Source organism: Staurois parvus, unplaced genomic scaffold (assembly GCF_062004578.1).
Source record: "Staurois parvus isolate SC_StPar_1 unplaced genomic scaffold, SC_StPar_1.0 ptg000080l, whole genome shotgun sequence".
NCBI classification, from domain to species: Eukaryota; Metazoa; Chordata; class Amphibia; order Anura; family Ranidae; genus Staurois; species Staurois parvus.
Window position 1 is genome coordinate 9,880,797 of NW_028317876.1, and position 20,711 is coordinate 9,901,507.

The 20,711-nt window shown below is 38.1% G+C and overlaps 1 protein-coding gene across 14 annotated transcripts in view; it reads right to left on the bottom strand.

Annotated features, from left to right (window-relative positions):
• Positions 1 to 405: 405 nt before the first annotated feature.
• Positions 406 to 20,711, bottom strand: part of TENM3 (teneurin transmembrane protein 3) — a 1,391,898-nt gene continuing 1,371,592 nt past the window's right edge. For all 14 annotated transcript variants that reach the window (XM_089669645.1, XM_089669651.1, XM_089669650.1 and 11 more), the window contains 4 exons: positions 18,744 to 19,040; positions 14,866 to 16,474; positions 6,880 to 7,010; positions 406 to 1,938 (listed from right to left, as the gene is read on the bottom strand). In XM_089669645.1, the coding sequence (XP_089525771.1) occupies positions 1,183 to 1,938; positions 6,880 to 7,010; positions 14,866 to 16,474; positions 18,744 to 19,040 (2,793 nt within the window). In that variant the 3' untranslated portion in view covers positions 406 to 1,182. The remainder of the gene's footprint in view (positions 1,939 to 6,879; positions 7,011 to 14,865; positions 16,475 to 18,743; positions 19,041 to 20,711) is intronic.

Here is a 20,711-nt window from a genome sequence, read left to right on the forward strand (position 1 = left end):
TATAAGATCCTTTTTTTTTAGTTAAAAAGGTGATATAATTCATTATAATAATATATCACCTTATATGTAATACTGTAGGCCAGAGGAAGGCAACCTCAGCACTCCAGCTATGGTGAAACTACAATTCCCATGAGACACTGCAAGACTCTGACAACCACATGTATGACATGCAATGGCAGAGGTTTGTTGGGATTTGTAGTTTCATTATAGATGGAGTGTTGAGGTTGCATATACCTGCTGTAAGTACATGTAGCTATTGCATCTTTAGATGATTTTGGAAATTTTCCAAAGGCAAAATTTTGCATAGAAAAAAAGTCTTTTGCATTCATATTTTTTTTATCATTTTATTTTATATATAAACTTTCTGAAACACTTTTACATAAATTAACTCCTCTGAGACTAATATTTGATGTACAGTAAATTGTAATTCCTATAAAAATCCATAAACAACTTGTTTCACATAATTTACAAAAAGAAAAATAAAAGAGGGAAAAACAGATTCCTTTGCTCAAACTTGAAGATAATTCTACTTGCAATAGTTTTTTTTCAAGGCAGACCATGTTAGCATTGTAAAATCTGTATGTAAAGTCACATGGTAGCGTAAGTCACTTGTGCCAATTAATGTCCTTGTTTTTTTTGTTTTTGTAGAAAGCAGCACGTTAAAAGCGGTTGAATTGTCTATAAACAGTACTTTGCTCCACGTTTCAAAATTAACAATGATATATAGCACATCCTATGCAGAGAGAAAGAGAGAGAGAGAGAATCGAGAAACTACTCTTTGTAAGCAAAGGTCGACATTTCAATAATATTCGGAAACACTGTACACATAGTTTGAGTTTTAAATACAGTGTCTGGATGAACGTACATAGAGCCTACTGCAAAATCTATAGGCTTTTACTCTCCAGTCCGAGTGCAGTGATATGCATATGTAAACATATTATCTTAAAGCAGATCACCTTTAAGGTCATTCATAAAAACAAAGGGGGTTTGCCAACAGCAGGTTTTCATTCCCCAGGAAGGCTCTTTTGTTCAGAGTCCAGTACAGATTGTGCTACAGAGAGGATATTTGAGCCGCAGTGTAGCGTAGACTCAAATCGCTATGCAGCAAAAACAGTTTCCATCTCCCTTTCAGAGGAAGCACATGTGTTTTGTCTCTTTGGCAGCCTCTGCAAGGCCAGTGTGTTACCTTTTTCCAATCTCGCTTTGTCTGAGAAACTGTATATTGTAAGAGCTGTCTGCTAACTCAGGGTATTGCTCCACAGAGAGTACATAGTACCCATCATATCCTTGTACTTTCCCAGCACTGAGCAGCTGTCTTTTTTCTCCTTCAGTCCACAACCTAGCGCCCTCTTCCCCATCTCTCACCCTCTGCTGTTCCCTGGCCCAGGCATGGGAGAGAGCTCTTTGTCTTGCTTGCTCCAGGATCCGTGCTTTCTCCTCATCAAGTGTCATGCCATAACGTACATGCAAGGCAAGAGCACCGTACTGCATTTCCACATCTGCAAATCTGCGAGTTCTCCCATTCACCACCGTGGTGGACTGAGACACTGTTACATTGATGCCATTCTCTAAGGCTTTGCGTCCACTGGTCAACCGCAGGGTCCCAAGATCACTTTCAGGGGTGGTGGCTTTGATGAAGTAGTGTGTATCCCTTCCTTCAATGGTGAAATGGAGGTTCTCTAGGTAAAAGGCATTATTTAAAACTGCTGCAACCTTAATGCAGTCCTCATTAGCAATGTTGAGCACATTAGTAATGACTTTCCCTTCATTAACGGCCAGCATGACCCCTTTCCCGATGAGCGACTTCACTGTGGCAAACCACAGCCAAGACTTCTCCTCTCGGGCCTTATTTCTGCTTATTTGAATTTCTGGGATTTTGCCCAAAGCTAAGAAAGCCTTTGCCTGTCTTGACACTTGTTGCTGCACTCCAGAAATTGGCTGGAAAAGAAAACAATTTACTTGTTAATAATTTACATTCAAATTCAACAAAGTTATAAATATGTATTGCATTTTGGATATAGTTGTTTATTGTTTTTCTTAGGACACAGTAAACTGTCACTTCCCTGTAGACTTTACTTGTATTTATAGGCAATACGATTGAGTGATTTGACATTTCAAACCCAATATCCCTTTCCCTGTACTTATATTACAAAGGTGTTTTATTCTACAATGAATATGTTATAGCAAAGAGTAAACTTTGGTCTTCATAAGCCTGTGCACTTGCATATTTGCCTTCAAAGTCCACATCCAAGATAAAACAAGACGAAAACCTTTACTCAGATCAGTTGCAACATATATTATTCTTTCATATAGCTTGGTAATAACAGAGCCTTGATCTTTGCTGGAACAGCTTGATAAAATGTACGTCAGCAATCAATAAGCAAATAAACTGTATTTTTTGAATTTTTGTTGCAGTTGCAGTGACAACCGAGATGATTATTTGACAACCCCACAGCATACCACACTGTGTTTACTCCAGGCATAAAATATTCTCATAATCAGGATTGTAATCCACTAACTCCAACAAGCAAAAAACAGATAACACCTCACAGGTTATATGCACCTTTACTAAGACGTCCTATACTGATTAAGCATCAATCTAACTCTGGAGTGCCTTATACCAGACAGAGAACTTTGCATTGGTATAAGTTATATGAATAGTGCTCAGTGCCAATTTCCTATCTGTATTTTTTTTTACTTGTATGTGATTTTTATAAATCAGGTGTATACTGAAGAAGTCTAAGTGATCAGTCATTTCCTGTCTTGTATTTTCTGTACCATATTCCTGTAAATGTTAAGCACAGAAATTAAATAATAATCTGTATAAACCACAATTATGATAAAAAAGCATTGCCCTTAAGGGAAACTATATTGACCTTGGGTCAAGTTTATTTTAGGTTTTATTGTAAAGAGTATCCATTTTATTTTAAGGATTGTCATTTTTTCCATGTTTGATATTTTTTCATTTCACATACCCTAGCTCTAATTAATGTTCAATGACCAGTAGCCTGCTTTACACTGTAAAGTTGCATTCACCTGCCTCTTTGGTGCGATAACATGTACTGAACTTTTCATAGTAATACAAAAAAATTTATTTAATATGACTATTTCAATGGCACCATAAAATGATGTGTAGTGTTACAGGATTTGACATCCATGGAAGCCGTGAACAGCAGCAGCATTGTTTACTCTAAATCAAGTCACATTTAAAGTCTGTTGGGAAGAGTGTATGCAGCTTCCAAAATATGTCAAAATCAATGCCCTCTACGCAATAAAGAGTCCAAAGGAAGAGTTTATCTCAGATTCTTCCTTGTACTTTTTCACATTATATGAGGAGCATCAAAGGGGGAATCTCACCGGTTACCATGTCTATAAGAATAAGTCTACCTTTAGACACTTTCATGAATAATATTTTACAAAATGTCTCATGCTGTGTGTGAGTGGGGATCTGTTCAGTGCTTGTGGAGTTAAAGGACTTGGAATTAATGCATGGTTCCGGGGGACTGTTCACATTTGTTTTATTGTCAAAGTTTGATGGATAGTTCCCTCTGTCCCTGGTGCTAGTAGCCTGGAGCTAATGAAAAGCCCTGCAAAGTATTAACGCCAGTCACTTTTTTCTTAGTCATTAGCACATAATACATGTATCTGTTCACCAATTAAACTGACTGTCATCTGGAAATCTGCAATTAAATTTAACACCGATATTTCATTTTTCCGACAAGTGAAATTAAAGCTGCCACTGTTCCCCACTGGCACTTTGCTTTTATACTAGCCAATATGCCATTTTTCCAACATCTCAGCAAATGGTTACATTAAAAAGACATTGGAGTGTGTGTAAATATAAAGATTTTTTTCTCTTCCCAGAAGTCATTTTGCTCAATGTAGATGACTGCAACTTCTTATATCCATTTCATATGCATAATACATGTATTTCTTATGGCTGCAAATGAACTTTTTATTACCATGATATTACTAGGATCTTTAATGAAGAGGGCACAGGCCTACTAAATGCTACAGGAAAGATGAAAAATATTCTGAAACTGCTTGAAAGGGGGTTTCTACTTTAATTGGAAAGTGAGCACTTCCTGAGGCTGTTCACTATGGCAAATTATAGGGGACACCAAGCCCTAAATTGCCTACGTTTACTGTTCACAGGAACTGCAATTTCAGCTTGGTATTGTCACCCCAATTATTATGGTGTTCCTTCAAGTGCCATTTATCAGAATGGGCTGTCTGCCATGACAATGTGAACTAGATGTGGAGAAATCACAGGTCAGTTGGAAAAAGGGTCCAATTTTCAATTAACATATAACATTATTTCATTTAGCAGAAGGAATGAATAAGGCTAGTGTACATCTCAGCTTCTTGAACCCAGTTCAGTATTATATAGTCATATTTTAGGTCATAACTTCATAGAAGTTTTGCTGTTTGACTTAAACAGATCTATAGGAAACATCTATACGCACATATATAGGTAACAGGGGCTGTGGGGCAATAGGACCTGGAAGTGCTCAAAGTTTATATACTCAGAAAATTCACTACCCTTTGCCTCAAAATGAAAAATATCCAATGAACTAGTATGTCATAGACGTTCGTAGACTTCTCCCGTGTAACTGAGGCCTAAAATATGGAACTAAGTAGAACCCAATTCATCTGCACAGCAAGCACTACTCTATCACATAAGCAGATTGAGCTGTCATTATGAAAGACTGACATTACACAAATATCAGAATAGTGAAAGAAGTGCTGGAAAAAAACAAACTAGCATTTGTAAGCATTCCTGTCAGTTGCATCTCGGAGAGAAAAATTTGTAAACTGACTGCAAAGACTTTGTCAGTCTGCCTGGATCACTGTCACAGTACATATAAAGTGAAGTATTTTCTGAGTTCACCTGCCAGAAGAGAAGACGGGAAATGGACTGACTTAGGCAGTGACCAGAATGTAATATGGAAAATTCATTTCAACTTTGTGGGAATTAGGTTCGCTGCTCATGCTGTCCCTTGTGAACATCTATTGAAAAGGGTCATCTGCTGTATGGTCCCAGCAATATGCAAAGCATATCCCTGTTTATTTGCATGTGCACAAAGCTTTTAAACCATGCAGATCCATTTTCACTATGTATTTCTTTTAAACACATGATGAGAGGAAAATAAATCGTTTTAATAGGTACTCTGGGCATTTGTTAGCTGGCTTGAATGGCTTTCAATTACACACTAGGCGATTTGTACAGCAGCGAGCATCCCAAGGAAAATGAAGGAATGACAGTTTTGTACACACCATTGTGGATTTGTGATATGATCATTCAATAGCTGGACCATAGGCTTTTTATTGCAGTATTGTATGGTACAAATGCCTCCACTAATGCTAGCCACATACAGTATATCACATGTATTGTCACATGAATGTACAAATAAAGCAGGCAGAGTGAAAAAATACAATTGAATAAACATATGTAAAACCTACGCTCATTTTAATATAATGTGTGTGTGTACCCATCAGACTTTACAAAGTGTATAATCTAACTATACTGGCAAAGTGTAGTCACCATGTGTAACCTGCACCCACTGGGGGGATTAAGAAAAACTGGCACACAGAGAAATATGTGACAGTTTCTATTTCCACATATAATTAGTGCTATATGTGCCAAGTTGATAAAAGAATCCTAGGACAGTTTGTTAATTTGTGGTGTCAGAATGCTTAGACCAAAGAATGCTAGTGTAACAATGTATAATGAAATGAGGCAGCAGAATGTTAGGGAAACAAAGTTATTAGAGACACCAGGCAGCTTAACATAATTCAAAAGAGTGGAGATGCCAGCTTGCAAAGTTGTGCTTATTTAGTAACAACATTAAAGGGCTGAGTTTAATTAAAATGAAAAGCGTGAAGGAAATATACCGAGTTGAAGAGGGGGAGTGATTGACAATATTGATTGACAAGAGAAGGGATCTGAGCTGAGGGGGGTGGAGTTAGGTAGGTAGCTGTTGTGTAAATGGATCACACACAGGGAACCAAAGAGTACTGAGTCTGATTGGACATAGATAGGGTGGCATGCATTTTGACATACATGAAGTGAGTTCTACACTACCATTCATTAGTTTTTGGCAGAGCTTCAATTTCCATCCCAGTTAGCACTTAGTCTTGCCCCCTACCATGGACAAAAAAAAAAAAAAAAAACACCCCGCCAATCATCAGTCTAATAACAGAGCTTCAACATCTGTCTCATTTAGCACGTAGTTTGCATTCATACTTGAGCGATTTGTAGCTTGAACCTCCAAAAACGCTCAAACTTAAAAAAAAAATCAATTGTTCTCTATGGTGCCTGTTCACAACTGATAGCATGAACAGGCACCATAGAGAACAATTGATTTTTTAAGTTTTAGCATTTTTGGAGGTTCGAGCTTCAAGCTACAATTCACTGAAGTGTAAATGAAGCCTAAGTCCTGCCCCCTCCCAGGACAGAAGAAACCACTTCACAATAGATCAGTCAATGCCAGAAATTTAACATCCAACCCAGTTAGTCCTTTCTCCTTCCCAAGACTGAGACTGACCCCATGATTCATCAGTCCAATGCAAGAGCTTTAACATCTGTTCCAATCAGCAATTAGTCCTGCCCCTTCACAGAACTAAGCCCCACCATCCATTAGTCCAACACCAGAATTTCAACATCTGCCCCATTCAACATGTAGCCAGGCTTGCTTCTCAGGACAAAGGCAAGTTAAAATGACATCATACATGTGCATCACCCACGTATGGGTGGCAGGAACAAAGGAACAAGAAGTTAGGTGCTTTGTCCCTTGTTCTCTGCGTGCCTTCAAGGGATAAACTGTATTTAATAAAAAAGATGATAATAATAGTAACGATAATAAAATAATAACTTACAGGAACATCATCCCATTGCTGACTCTTCAGAAGTTCATAAGAGGGCTCATTTAAATCAAGTTTGGGAGCTGGAAAGCCAGGAATTGAATTGTGTAGATAGAACCCAAATGTCATCAGCCAGCTGTTAACATCTAAAAGAGCATATAAATAGTATCACTTTTCAAGAACACAATCTGCACATATGTTGAGACATAATGAATCGTGTTAAAAATTTACAACAAAACACTTTCAGGATCAGCATCTGTAACAAAAAATATGTTTGGAACTAAAATAAATACATCATTCTAAATCTCAAGCCTAGATGCAAACATTTAAAATGACCCTTTCCTTTACCACACAGAGCAAAGTAAAAGGGTTACTTAACTCCCCCACTCCCCAGGAGAACTTACTCTCCTTTTATTGACACCCCTCCCAAATTGCTCTTTTCAGACAATGAGACCTGGGAAAGAAAGTCTTGCGTGAGCCCAAGGCAACTTGGTAGAGCTCACACAGGACTATAAACTCCGTCCCCATGGGGGAGTGAGGGGCATACTCATCTATACCAAGGTGTTTTACTTTACTCTGAATAGATTGCTAAATGAGTGAAAGAAAGAATAGTACATGCTGCTAGAGGGAGGGAGAGGGGTGTTATAGGACAATTTTACTTATTTTCAGCCTGCAAGCAGCTTATTAATTAGCATGCTGTATTGGAGGGTGTGCCTAAGAACACATGGTTTGGGAGGAAGTCAGCCTGCCATTGCAAGAAAAGAAGGTAAAAATGTTGAATGGCTATCCTTATAGATTTCCAGCAGCAAACCATTTTTAGATACAGCCTTTTATTTGAACCAAAACTACCATCCCAGGGTTTTTCTTACCACAATATTAAAAAAAAGCATCTTGGGCAAATTGCTAATTATTTATCATGTGTGATCGCATACATGTCACTTTCTTCGTACACGCCATTAGGAACACATACATAGCCGTGTCATTTCTTTGACAAGACAATCTACTCTTGGACTCATCAAAGGGAATAGTAAATTGGCATTTCCTACAGGCAGGCTACAAGCGGAGGCTCAGGTGGCCGATAGCTCTTCTCTGCATTTCCTATCCACCTAAGGTTAAATAATTTGTGATAAACCTCTAGTCAAAGGAATGGGAAGCTGCTTGTTTCCAATACACCTTTGTCAAGAGGAGGGCATCTCATTTCTATGGTTAATAGAGAGCATTCTCCCCACTGTCGTGTGAATTAAAGAAATTCTTCAGCAAGGAAACACGTGGCAAGAGCTGACTGCCAAGACGCTGAGAAATTCTCATCTCTACATAGCATTTTATTCAATTATCTGCCCTTCACAGCAATGCACAGTAAAGGTGAAAATCACTTATGGAAGTAACACAGCGCAGCTCAACTTGTGAACGCAAAAGAAATGCCCGTTTCTTTTTATCTGTACCTGAGAGCTATGCAAATTAAAGGTTAGCTTATCATTTTTATTGATTCATTTAAATACATTATTAATTGGATTAAGATATTACTTGCAGAACTGTTTAAAGCAAAAGCTGTGTAAAAGAAATCACACATACAAACTGAGGTACCTATAGCTGGAAGAATGGCAGGAGTTGAGGGATACCACTTATGTTTGTCAGGTACTCACAAAGACGAATTCTAACCTTGACTTCAATCAACTATCTGGAGCTCAAGAGTGGCTATGGCAAGATCTAAATGCACAACTTCATTCAAGTTAAATGATAAGTCCACTTTTTAACAAAAAATAATAAATTCACATTTTTTTTGCAGGTATAAAAAATGCATACCTACTATTTTTTGTTTTGGGAGCTTGTGAAGCATTGCAACAGTGATCAGCAGACCACTGGTGCCATGCAGGACTCCTACAGACCTCTCAGTGTTTCTGTTTGCTTGGACCTTGTACAGACAAGCAGATACTTGCTGACAGGAAGATTCAATGAACTACCATGGCGCTCAACAGCACTGTGGTAGTTCACTGAGAACTACAGTCCAACAGCCACAAAGGCTGTCAGAACTTGTAGTTTCCCCATTCACAGCATACGGTGAATGAGTGATGAGGCTGGGAGGGCATTTAAAAAAAATTTTGACAGCTAGCAGATCCCTTGCTAGCTGTCAAAACGGGGGATTGGGGGGAGCAGGAGCCAGTCCTTTTGTACCATTTCAATGTAGCATTTCAATGGTGTTTTTCTACAAAAATTATACTTGCTGCTAAAATACTGCAAATGCTGTTTTGCCCTAAAAAACAGATAATGAAAGCACTGCCATTTGTGCTGGAAGCATGTCCCAAGATGTGCTAAGCACAGAGAATGAATGGTCACTGTCAACTCTTGGTCCCATATGATTGGGAGCCAGGAGGACTAGTTCCTGATCACAAGAGTGCTGTGATAGCCGGTGAATGGCTTGCAGTGAATAATGTAAAACCTGCCCCTGTACTTTCTATTTCTCATTTTTGTAAAAAAAAAAAAACTGTTTGAAAAAAAATTAAATAAAGTTAAAAAAGCTAGATCATGGCTTGACCTAGGTTAGTGTCAGAGTCAAGGTTAGGGTCAGTATGTTTTAGGCTGAAATAGAAAAATAAAAGCATACTATTGTTTCTTGACTCTACTATGGGTACAAGCAACAAATAATGTACACACATGGTATTGCTGCAAACATTAGGAGTAGAATTTAATTTGTTTTTTTTGGTGGTGAGTCATGGTAATGGTAAGAAATATGTAACTATGATTTTTTTAATTATTTTGGACCGGTTTTCCCTTGATACAAAACAAAAATCAAGAGATCTCTATTAACATTTACTCCCAAATGAAGACCCAATGTATCCTACAAAAAGGTATAATTTACCTAGAGACATTAAAGCGGTAGTAAACCTAAAAAAAACTAATTAAAAAAACCTGTCGCCTTGCAGGTAATGTCATAATGTTCTAGTATACATCACATATTAGCTCATTATGACATACTTGCCTATAAAACTAATCCCTCCAAAGGAGCTAACAGGGAATTCCTTCTGGATTCGTGTGCTCTGGCCATTTGACTGGCCAAGCTGGGAAGACGTCACTCCCGTGCATGCGTGTGACATCCATTTCAGTCACAGTATGCATGTGCTGTCTCCTAAACAGTACATGTTTAGGAGATATTCACTGTACCTACAGCTAAGCCTTATTATTGGCTTACCTGTAGGTACAAGGTAAAAAGCAGAGTTTACTACCTCTTTAAGTAGCTGTGAAATGTTATACAGTTTTATTAACACATGCCAAAGTTGAAATATTGGGTTCAGGAGTTAAGTTTTGAGGGGTAAAGGGTCACTAACTGAAAATACTGGAAACAGCCATGCCACATTTTCAAAAGAAGTTCAGCAATGACCGCTCATAATTTTCCCTCAATGTGAGTCCTTTAATTCCACTAGAGGGAGATGACTTGGACACATTTGGGTGATAAGAGCAACTAAATCTCAATATTCATACAGCGGGCCAATCATGGAGAACACAAAGTTAAATTTATATTTAACATTTCAGACAATTATCTACAGACACATTTAAGCCATTCCCCAGAAATCTAGACTAGAAACCTCATACATCATTTAAATAGTTGCCTGGGGCAAACTGTCTGCAGGGTTAGATTTGTGCAATCAAATGCCATCAAACTAGGAGTCATTAATCTGGAAGACAAGGCATCGTTATTAGTCTGGGGGAAATATACAGGTGCTAATTAAAGTTTCTGCATTCATTTACTAAGCTGGGAGACTTTTCATTGGGGGCACCTATGACAGCACAAGTGTGCAAGAGGACCATGCAAGTCATTGGCCGACTGTACCCAAGTGATCTTTTCAGTACACCTCAAGCAATACTGAAGCAGCTGCAGGTCTATTACCAGTAAATAATGTCATCCCATAAAATCAATTATTTAATTCCCCTGGATTTATATATCTCATTAGAAGAAATGACATCCAGTAAGCCAAATGTCCTGATGTATAGGAGCCACTTGGTAGAAAACGACATGAGTATATAGTGAATAGAAGTGAGGCTGAGAGCTACAGGCTTGCACTCCCTCCAAGAATCAGTTTACCTAGTTTTATTTATTTAAACCTTAAAGTGGTTCAAAAGCTGCTCCCCCCTCAACCCTTCCAATACTTACCTGATCTAGTGTTGGGCACAAGAGCATTGGCTCTCCTGGGTCTCTCCCTCCTCATTGCTTGATACATAGCAGTGGGAGACATTGGCTCCTGCTGTTCTCAATCATGACCAGTGAGGAGGGAGGCAAGGCCAAGATACACAGAGGCAACAGACACAAAGAGGCAGCTCTGGGGGCACTCAGCAGGGGGGAGGGGCCTGGAGCATCAGCGGGGTACCTGAGAAGAGGAAGATCGGGGCTGCTCTGTGCAAAACCATTGCACAGAGCAGTTAAGTATAACATTTTTGTTCTTACAAAAAATCAGAACCCTTGCAATCACTTTAAAGTGATACTAAGCACTGGTTTACAAATTATCTATTCATTTATGTATTCCGGACTCAGAAATTTATGTTTTTTTTGCTCTCAGCCTCCTACAAATCTCTGAATTGCTGTTATTTGTTTTTCTGCTGTGATTCAACATCCTGTTAGAAGGTGGCTATGTTCATTATCCATGGTCACACTGTATGTAAGAACATAGCCACCCTCGCTTGCTTGATCCCAAGATGGACTATGGGTTTTGCAGAGTACATAGTGCAGTGCACATTACCACAACTAACAGACTGCTCATTCCAAAACAAGAGGGGAAGGGAAGAGTTTAGGAGCTCATGGAGGGCATTACAAGGACTCAGGAAAACACAGTAAGAAAGAATTTAATGAAAAAGAGATTACAGGGCTATTAAACGCTTGCCCTCCACCCTATAACAGAAGTACTGCTACAGGGCGGCAGGGCTGTGAAAAATCATGTATACATACATGATTTTCATTTCTGGATAGAGGGCGTGCACACACACTGCCTTACCCACCCCGCTGTTAGCGGCTAGAGATGTCAATCACTGGGTCCCAGCCGGCGTATCCCAGCTGTCACTTGGCGATCATCAGGGAAAGCTGACAGGGGACAGACCCATGTGTAAACAATGCAGGTCTCACTTCTGTCAGCATGGACATGCACAAAAGAGAGATACAAAACAGCATGTCTCCCTAGTAAAACACAGCACACAGTAAAACACATACAGCACACAGTTAACCTTTTGTTAACCCCTTCCTGCCCAGTGTCATTAGTTCAGTCAGTGTCTGTGCTTTTTATTAGCACTGATCACTGTATTAGTGTCACTGGGGATTTCAGTGGCAGTTAGTTCTCACCCAGTGTCAGAATGCCCGCCGCAGTCCCGCTGTAAGTCGCTGATCGCTGCCATTATTAGTATATAATAAAAAAAATTCCAGTATATATACCGCCATTTGTAGACGCTATAACTTTAATGTAAACCAATTAATTTTACACGTATTAGGATTTTGTTTTAGTAAAGACATGTAGCAGAATACATTTTGGGCTAAATTTATGAAGAAAATTTATTTTTTTAATTTTTTATTGAATATGTTTTATAGCAAAAAGTCAATGTTATTGTTATTTTTTTCAAAATTGTTGGTCTTTTTTTGTTTATAGCGCAAAAAAAAAAAACGCAAAGGTGATCAAATACCACCAAAAGAAAGCTCCATTTGTGGGGAAAAAGGATATAAATTTAATTTATGTACAGCGTTGCAGCGTTAATTGTCAGTTAAAGTAACAGTGCCGTATCGCAAAAAATGGCCAGGTCAGGAAGGGGGGTAAATCCTCTGGAGGGCAAGTGGTTAAGTAGTGAATGTGTATGGGGTTATATTTGGAGAATAAGGATATCAATTAGTGTCACTTGAAACACTTTAAAGCTATACTGCAACAGGAGCATGAAGGTAAAACTAGACCTGTCACCACTACTCAACTCTCCGCTGATCAGGGTTTTCAAACACCACTGATTTGCTGTTCAGTAGCTATTGCAGGTATTTCACACTTCCAAATGTGTTGAATAAATGCTCTCCCCAGCACATGCTGTAATTCCTCCTTCCAACTTGTGTCCTGTAGTAACATCCAAGCGAAATGGAGGCAATACAAGCATGCAGTGGCCAAAAGTATAAAGTGGTGAGGGAACAACAAAGTGGCTGCGTTTAAAGAAAAGGGTTGCCGAGGGCTGTGGTGACAGGGTCGCAATATGAAACCATATTCAGATCTCTACTTTTTTTGTTTTTCTTTCTACTGCCTGTTGGAAATCAAGAAGGTGGCTGAAAGTTAAAACAGATCTGATTGGTTGGCATGTATAGTTCATCATGTGTGATCTCTTCTAGTTTTCACATAAAAAGAACAGTCTATCTGCAGTTTTAACTATTGTAAAGTAAAAGCAAAGGCAGCGACCATGACTAAAAATCTGTACTGTATCCAATAAAAGTGGCTTGGTATACAAACCATCTGAAAAATGTAACTTTAAAGTGAATGATAACTAGTGGCTTACGTATCAGTGTGATTTCTAAGCTCCAGATAGAAGTTGTTGCTCTTCTCTCCCCATCCAAAACCAGAAAAAAATGGAATTGGAGTTGGGTTAAAATGTAATTAGAACCATCTTGATCATTCTATGTCACTGCTGATTAAAAACAACCCTACATTAAAGTAAAAAATGTCCCAGTAGTAGTGTCGCCCCCTCACCCCCCTATATACTTGCCTCAATCCAGTGCTGTGTCTGTCTACAGTGTCTCTGGTCTCTTTTATTCCTCTCACAGGACACAGAAACAGCAGCGGGAGCCATTGGCTCCTGCTGATGTCAATCAAATCCTGTGAGGAGGGGGCAGGAGGCGGAGCTGAACCATGCTGTGTGTGTCTATGGATGCACACAGCCCGTCTCAAGAGCGAATCCACACATCTGCCCTCATAGCATGTGCTTTGTTCCATTGCAAGAGTATTGCCATTCTGTGCAATACCAAGTATAACATATTTAACATTTTAGAAAAAAAAAATAAAGTCCTTACAACCGCTTTAAATCTGTAGTAACCCAAAACCAATTAATAACAAATCGTCTTTTAGTGATCCAGTTCTTTTTGCTGCCTTAAAACCAGTATATGCTTGAAATTTTAAACAGGTCCTTTGTAGTCGCCAGACAGAAAAATATATACAACTTTGAAAATTGTTGTTACCCTCATTAGCAAATCCTAAAAGTAATGGGCTTTACTCGCCAATGAAGTATCATGACCACATCCTTGAGGTCAGCCTCCTGCTCTCTTGTACTCTTGTCTGTTCTTACCAAGCTATCCAGTGTCAGAAAACCTGTTCAATGTTCCAGAGCCAGCACTGAGTGCCAGATTCACTGGTACACAATACTGGCTCTCCACCTGCAGGTGATTAAGGCATGTTATTTTTTCAGCCTTCACTTATATTTTCCTGGAGTTTCACCTAGGTATAAATTATTTTTACTTCCTTCAGTTTCGTTATCAACTTTTTCTCCATTACATTTTATGTTTATTTTCCACAAAATATCAGTAATTTTATCTTTATGCTACTATAATATTTGGGTGGTGTTAATCTTCTTAAAGTAAGCCTATAATAAACCTGGGCAGTTCAAGTATATGCTAAATACATAGATAATTACAGGTTTCCTTCAGTGAAAAACTGCATCTCAGAATAAACAACAGATATAGAGATACAGACATCTGAAATTCAACAAAAATCTTGACTATTCATGCAAAGGTAAAGTTTGACCCTGCCCTCATCCATGCATAATTAGCCATCGAGGAAAATTCATAACATATTAAATGACCAAAAGGAAAACTTGAACAGCAGAGGGTGGCACCAAGTCTGACTTTTACAGGAAACGACCATATAATATTTGCCTACATGTCTGGATACGCTAATCAATTTGATGTAGATTTTAGCAAAGGTAACCTCTGCTTATGCATTTTTACATTACATGCAAAGTGCCCAGGTTTGTGACAAGTTTACATTAATTATAAATTGTTATTACCTGTGTAATCCTTGATATCATAAAGTTTACTGACAGGGTTGTTGTTTTTAAACATGTATAAGTTGAATGGTGCTGGGTCCTTGCCAATCCTCTTCCATATCTCAATATCAGGCGTAGTCCAGCGCCCAGCCAATATATCATAGTCCCTCTGTCCAAAATGGACAAGCTTTGTGAGTGGATCATACAGGCCTCCATGAAATCCTATCACCAACTGGAAGTCAGGATTAGAGTCAAAATACATTTCTCCAAAGGCAGTATACTGGATATGTTTAAGCATGAGACCATTGCTACTGAAAACAGCCAGGGGTGAGCCATTGTTGTCTGATGCAATATAAAACTCTTCCCCGCTGCTAATCTCCATGGCAAAAAGATGTCCTTGAAGGTCATAATAAAGACAAGTTATCTCAGAGCTGGAATGGTTATATACATGGGTTATTCTTGATGGATAATTGAGATCAGCATAAAAAAATTGAAGGTGTTTTCCAAGACTTGTTTTACTGGATATTCTACGACCAAGGCCATCATATCGGTATATAACAGTCCACCCACTGCCTTTGCTGTAAACTCTGGTGAGAAGACCCTTAGAGCTATATTCAAAGATCTCAGTCCCTCTCTGGCGCAAGAAGCCATCTTCATCCATTCTGTACTGGACGTCGCCTAGTCTTGTTATCCTGTCTCTCAGATCATACCGAAGAGGAGTCAACCTTCCACTGTTACTTGGATTCAGCAAATGAAGATTACCATTTAAATCATAATTGTATCTCCACATAATCTTTTCATTCAGGAGAACAGTTTGAAGTTGACCATCGCCATCATATTCATAAGCATATTTAGTCGTATTAGCGAAAGGTCCAATTTTAATTTCCCGTTTAGTAACTCTCCCCATGCTGTCATACTGTACAGTGAGTCTATACATTTCTGACCTCAGGACATCATACCGAACCTCCCTAACTCGACCGTGGGCATCAAAGTGCTTGGTGTATGTCATAACAGCTGTGGAAATTACCTTAATGACCTCATAGTGAAGAACACCAAATTTTCCAAATTGGTCCATTTTTCCTGATATGTCATCAAACTGATATAATTCAATAGGCAATGGAGTTTCGTTGATCACACCCTGCATGCTTGTGATTCTGAAGTTGTTATCATAGCTGTAGTCAAATCTTGCATTAACCATGCCATCTTCACTAAAGCGGAATATCTGTCGATCAATCAAGGGGCCAATTTGTCGGTATCGAATAGTGCAAATGAATCCATCACCTTGTAGGTTAACTGTTTTCAATACTCCCGCAGTCTCGTCATATGTAAAGCTAACTCGTGTGCTGTCATAAAGAACTTCTGAAACTTTTGTTTGCCTTTTATATTTATAGAGAACACGGCGACCTGTCCCAAGGAAGGCAGTTTGTAAAAGCTGGCCTTCCTCATTGTAATCCATTATAACAGAAGCGTTACTTTCTGGTGGATTATATATGTTTCTGTAATAACCAATGGAACGAATTGTTTGCATTGTATGTCTGGCAACACTAGGCATTGTAATGGCAGATAACCGGTCCAATAAGTCGTATTCAAAAATGTACTGCCGTTGACTGTGAAGCAACAACACCATCGTCTGTAAAAAAAAAAGGAAACCAAATAATAACATCCATGATGAATAAAATAAACATACAGAAAAAATAACTGCTGATTTTGTGCATAATACCATTAGGCTTTTCACTCGAGAAAATAATTCTCTCTTTTAATTGAATCATCCTTGACCCTACATGTTGTTTGCAATTCTCTGCTTAATTTAGTGGATGTTTTATTGTATCATTTCCTGCAATTAGTAGCAAGAGATTTATAATGTGTTGCTTGTTTTGATTGTGCCATTCTTTTGTCAAGCACAAACAGCCAAGAAGCAGATTGTCAATGGTTATGGGCAAGTCATATGTAATAACTGAGACAGAAGTGATTCTGCCGATGGTGCCAGTATTTCAACAGGATGCAGAGGGTGACGTGACTTGTTAATTAGACCTAACTATGTTCGCATATATTTTCATAATAGGGGTTTGACTTACTAGCCATGCCTTCAATAAGTCTTTCCAGTGAGCTTGTGCAGGAAAGAGAAATCTCTCACCCATAAAGCTATAATTTACTGAAGATTCTGCCTTATACAGTGACAATGAGTACCATTCAAAATCATTTTACTGACTGTGCCCTCACCCTCCCTCCTCCTGCCATAGAGCTCAGGCCATTTTCTATAATGATGTCTCTTGACCAGAAGCAGGTTGCAGCTGTTTTTTAAATCCTAAACTGCCTTTCATGCTGACAAGAGGCAGGGTCATAACTATATTCCCTCTGTTCATACAATCGTCATCCTTTCACTTTCAAATACAGTTTTGTGACTTTTGGTGCCATCACAGAGATACCTACTGAAATGTGCTGCTGCATTTTTGTGCCATTTGGAGCAGGTCAGTTAATTCTCTTCCACCAACGGGTGTGTTTGGCATGCTTAGTTATTATAATTCTGTGCATTTTGCTCAGCATGGGGAATTATGCTAAATTGTGACAGATTGCAGAGTTTTGGAACCACGCGGATGAATATTGTGTATGTAAATGGTTGTAGATGTAGACTAGGAAAGCTGGTTACACAAAACACCCTGTACAGCTAAAGCAATCTTTTATATTTTGCAATACTTTGTTATTCTCTGCTTGAAAAAAAAAAAAAGATACAGTTTGCTGTTTACTCTGTTGCCACTTCAACAGTGATATTCCCTAAATGGCTTTGCAAAAGTCAAATACTATTAGCATGGCAAACGGGGATACATAATTTCATTTTTTCGACTTAGCCTGGCATATTTTTCGTTGCTGTGCTACATAAAAGAAGCCCTTCAAGAACAAGGCTGTATAATTTTGATATATAAAACAAGAACAATATAAAATTGCTTTGGGTGTTCCACAATCTCAGCATAAAGTATGCATGAAGTAAAAGTTTAATAATATGGATATTCATACTCACACATACATTAGGCAAGTTTTTATTCTATTTAACTGGGAAAAAAACAACAGCAGACGGACAGAGGCACCCCCGCATTGTTCATTCTAGTTTTAACCTATGAGGAAGGAAGCCACAATTCCAGCACGCTTCTCTTGTTTTCTACAATATTGCTGAAGCTGTGCTTAATAATTTAAAAAGCTGTAATTAAAAGTCTCTAACTAGCACTCTGAGAAGAAACAAGATTAACTAAAGCAGTATTGATCAACCAGAAAAATTACCTCTTACACGCATAGCCTGAAAACCTGGGGATTTGTTATAATAAAAGATGGAGAAATACATGAAAAATGTTTGTCCATGGTGGTCAATTATATTTCATCTTTTATTGTTTAGATAATCAAACACTAGTATAAGCAATGCTATAATAGGCACACTCCTAAACTCTTGCATGCAGCTGTTTTGGTGCATTTTACATAAAGTGCACTAATAGGCATTCCACTAGGAAATCTTACCATCGCACTTAAACTGCACTTTAAAAATCATGGATTGCTATGATTAACATTTATTTCAGTAGGAATGAAGCCTAAGGACCCTATTTACTATAGAAAAATTGGCTGTTTACTTTGCAAGGGATTTTTCTCTTTGGTTAGTGAATGAGGTGAAGCTCTGCTGATTTTCATCATCCAATCATATGCAAACACAAATACATTTTTTTTGATTGGGTATTTTTTTGTCAAGTGAATTTTCACCTCATTCACAACGCTACAGGTACATTCCCTTGCAAAGTAAAGATTTCCTTAGGAGGTGAACAGCCTATTTGCCTTCAGTAGATCAACCAATAAGTTTCATTTTTAAAAATGATGCTGTAAATTTGGCTGCTGCGATTTTTTATTGATCAAGAACCCACCTTCTCCAGGTATGTATAGCTCCACATCTTGCCATCTGCAAATGACCTTGATACAATCCTACCCTGTCCATCATATTCAACTCTTTCACTGGTTGTTCCACGCTGAATGCTTGCAATCTGTCCAGTTGATGAGTAGGTGACATTGACAGCCATGAAGTTGGTGCCAGGGAGCCACAGCGTGGGATGGCCAGCGCTATCATAGGTTATCTTCAAGGTGAACTTTCGATGGTCATCATAGATCTTTTCTGTCTTCATGGTTCGATCATAGTCAACTGAGAGAAGGTTTCTGCCATTTACCTTTTTATAAAGCAAACAAGAAGGTTCAATAAATCAAAATGCTGAGGAACCGGGCCTTTATTACTTCACAAACTACCAGCTTTTTGTTTAGACACCATTAAAGATGATTGATTTCCTTTGCCAGTAAATTAATTTAGCAACTACTTGGTATAAGTGTAAGGCATTAGACTAACTGCTGTTTTAAAAGGTTTCATTAAACACAGAGACAGTCTGGCATTTATTCAACCTCTTCTAAATTGAGGTCTTTGAATTGTAGTCATCTGTTAAAAAAAGACTAACGTGTATTAATTGAAAAGTTTCATAAGGACACATCTAGATACCTAGGTATTGGAGGGAGCTCGTTCACTAGCAGTCACAATGCTCATCACCCACCCAGGCAAAAGCAACCAAATAACTAGAAGCTGCTGCACTCCGTGTATCAAACTTTATTGACAGCAATGACAGCAGACAGAGACAAACTATCTTACACTCTAGAACAGTGTAGAATGAAAAATAACTTGTCACATATTATTGATGCTGTGATATTACTCAAATATTGTGATTTACAATTAAATGCATAGGCAATTTGTTTTTCTTCGAAAAGCACTCTAAACATATAATATGTAGGTTTATTTGTCATTGTTTTCTGCACGAGAAGGGCTTTAATAGCTATATTCCTTTTTCAAGGTCAAAAGAGTCATAAAGCATATTATAATTGCAATCATTCACTTGTCAAAAACAGTGCAACTGGTTTATTTTACAGTATCTAAATTGCCATAAAAGCTGTTTATTTTCTTTTTTTTCTGCTTGGGTGGATTGTTTGGCATAATATTTTCAGAGTTCAGCTATTTTATGTATGAGGCTTGCAAACAAACTAGTGTCACGCTGCACCTGCCCTAACAAATCTAGGCTAACTAAAAGTAAATGAATTGACAGTTCTATTTACTTAATCTAAAATCTCTTAAAGTAGATACATCCTCTCTATCACTCCAACCCTTCAAATAACAAGTCTAAATAAAAAAAAATTATTCTTAGTATAATAGAATATTAATAATAAAATTTTCTTTAAAGAATACAGAAAACATGATTACTGATGAAATGATTAGCTCAAGCACAGACTAAAAACTAACCTGTAATTTAGATATTGCCAGTTACTACAGTTGTAGATGTTATAACGTACACACAAGTAAATTAGCAATCTGCCTTGAATTTCTAGCTTTTTGATGATGGACGGACAATTTTTTACAAATACCCAGAAGAAATACAGAGATGCATTTTGTGATAATATTCAGATCTCCTGGCATGTCACTAACTGTTTAAAAGTATCTATAGCTAAATGTCTTTTTATGCCTATGTTTAACTGCCGCATCACTTCATCACTTCTGAGGTAAAATAAATATACATTTTATTTATTATCTCCGCCCCAAAAAAAATAACCAAAAAAAAAAACAAAACTGTGACATATTTATATGTATGGGAGAATGTCACCAGCACACCGAGGATCACCAATATGGGTCCAGAAGTTTGAATGATCACATAGTTACAGCAAGGCAACATTTCGGAGTCTTGCATGACATGGTCACATGCCTGATGAAGGGGTCCTGCGAGATTTTGAAACTTTGCCTTGCTATAACTATGTAATCGTTCATTAAAACTCCTAGACCCATATTAGTGATCCTCGGGGGGCTGGTG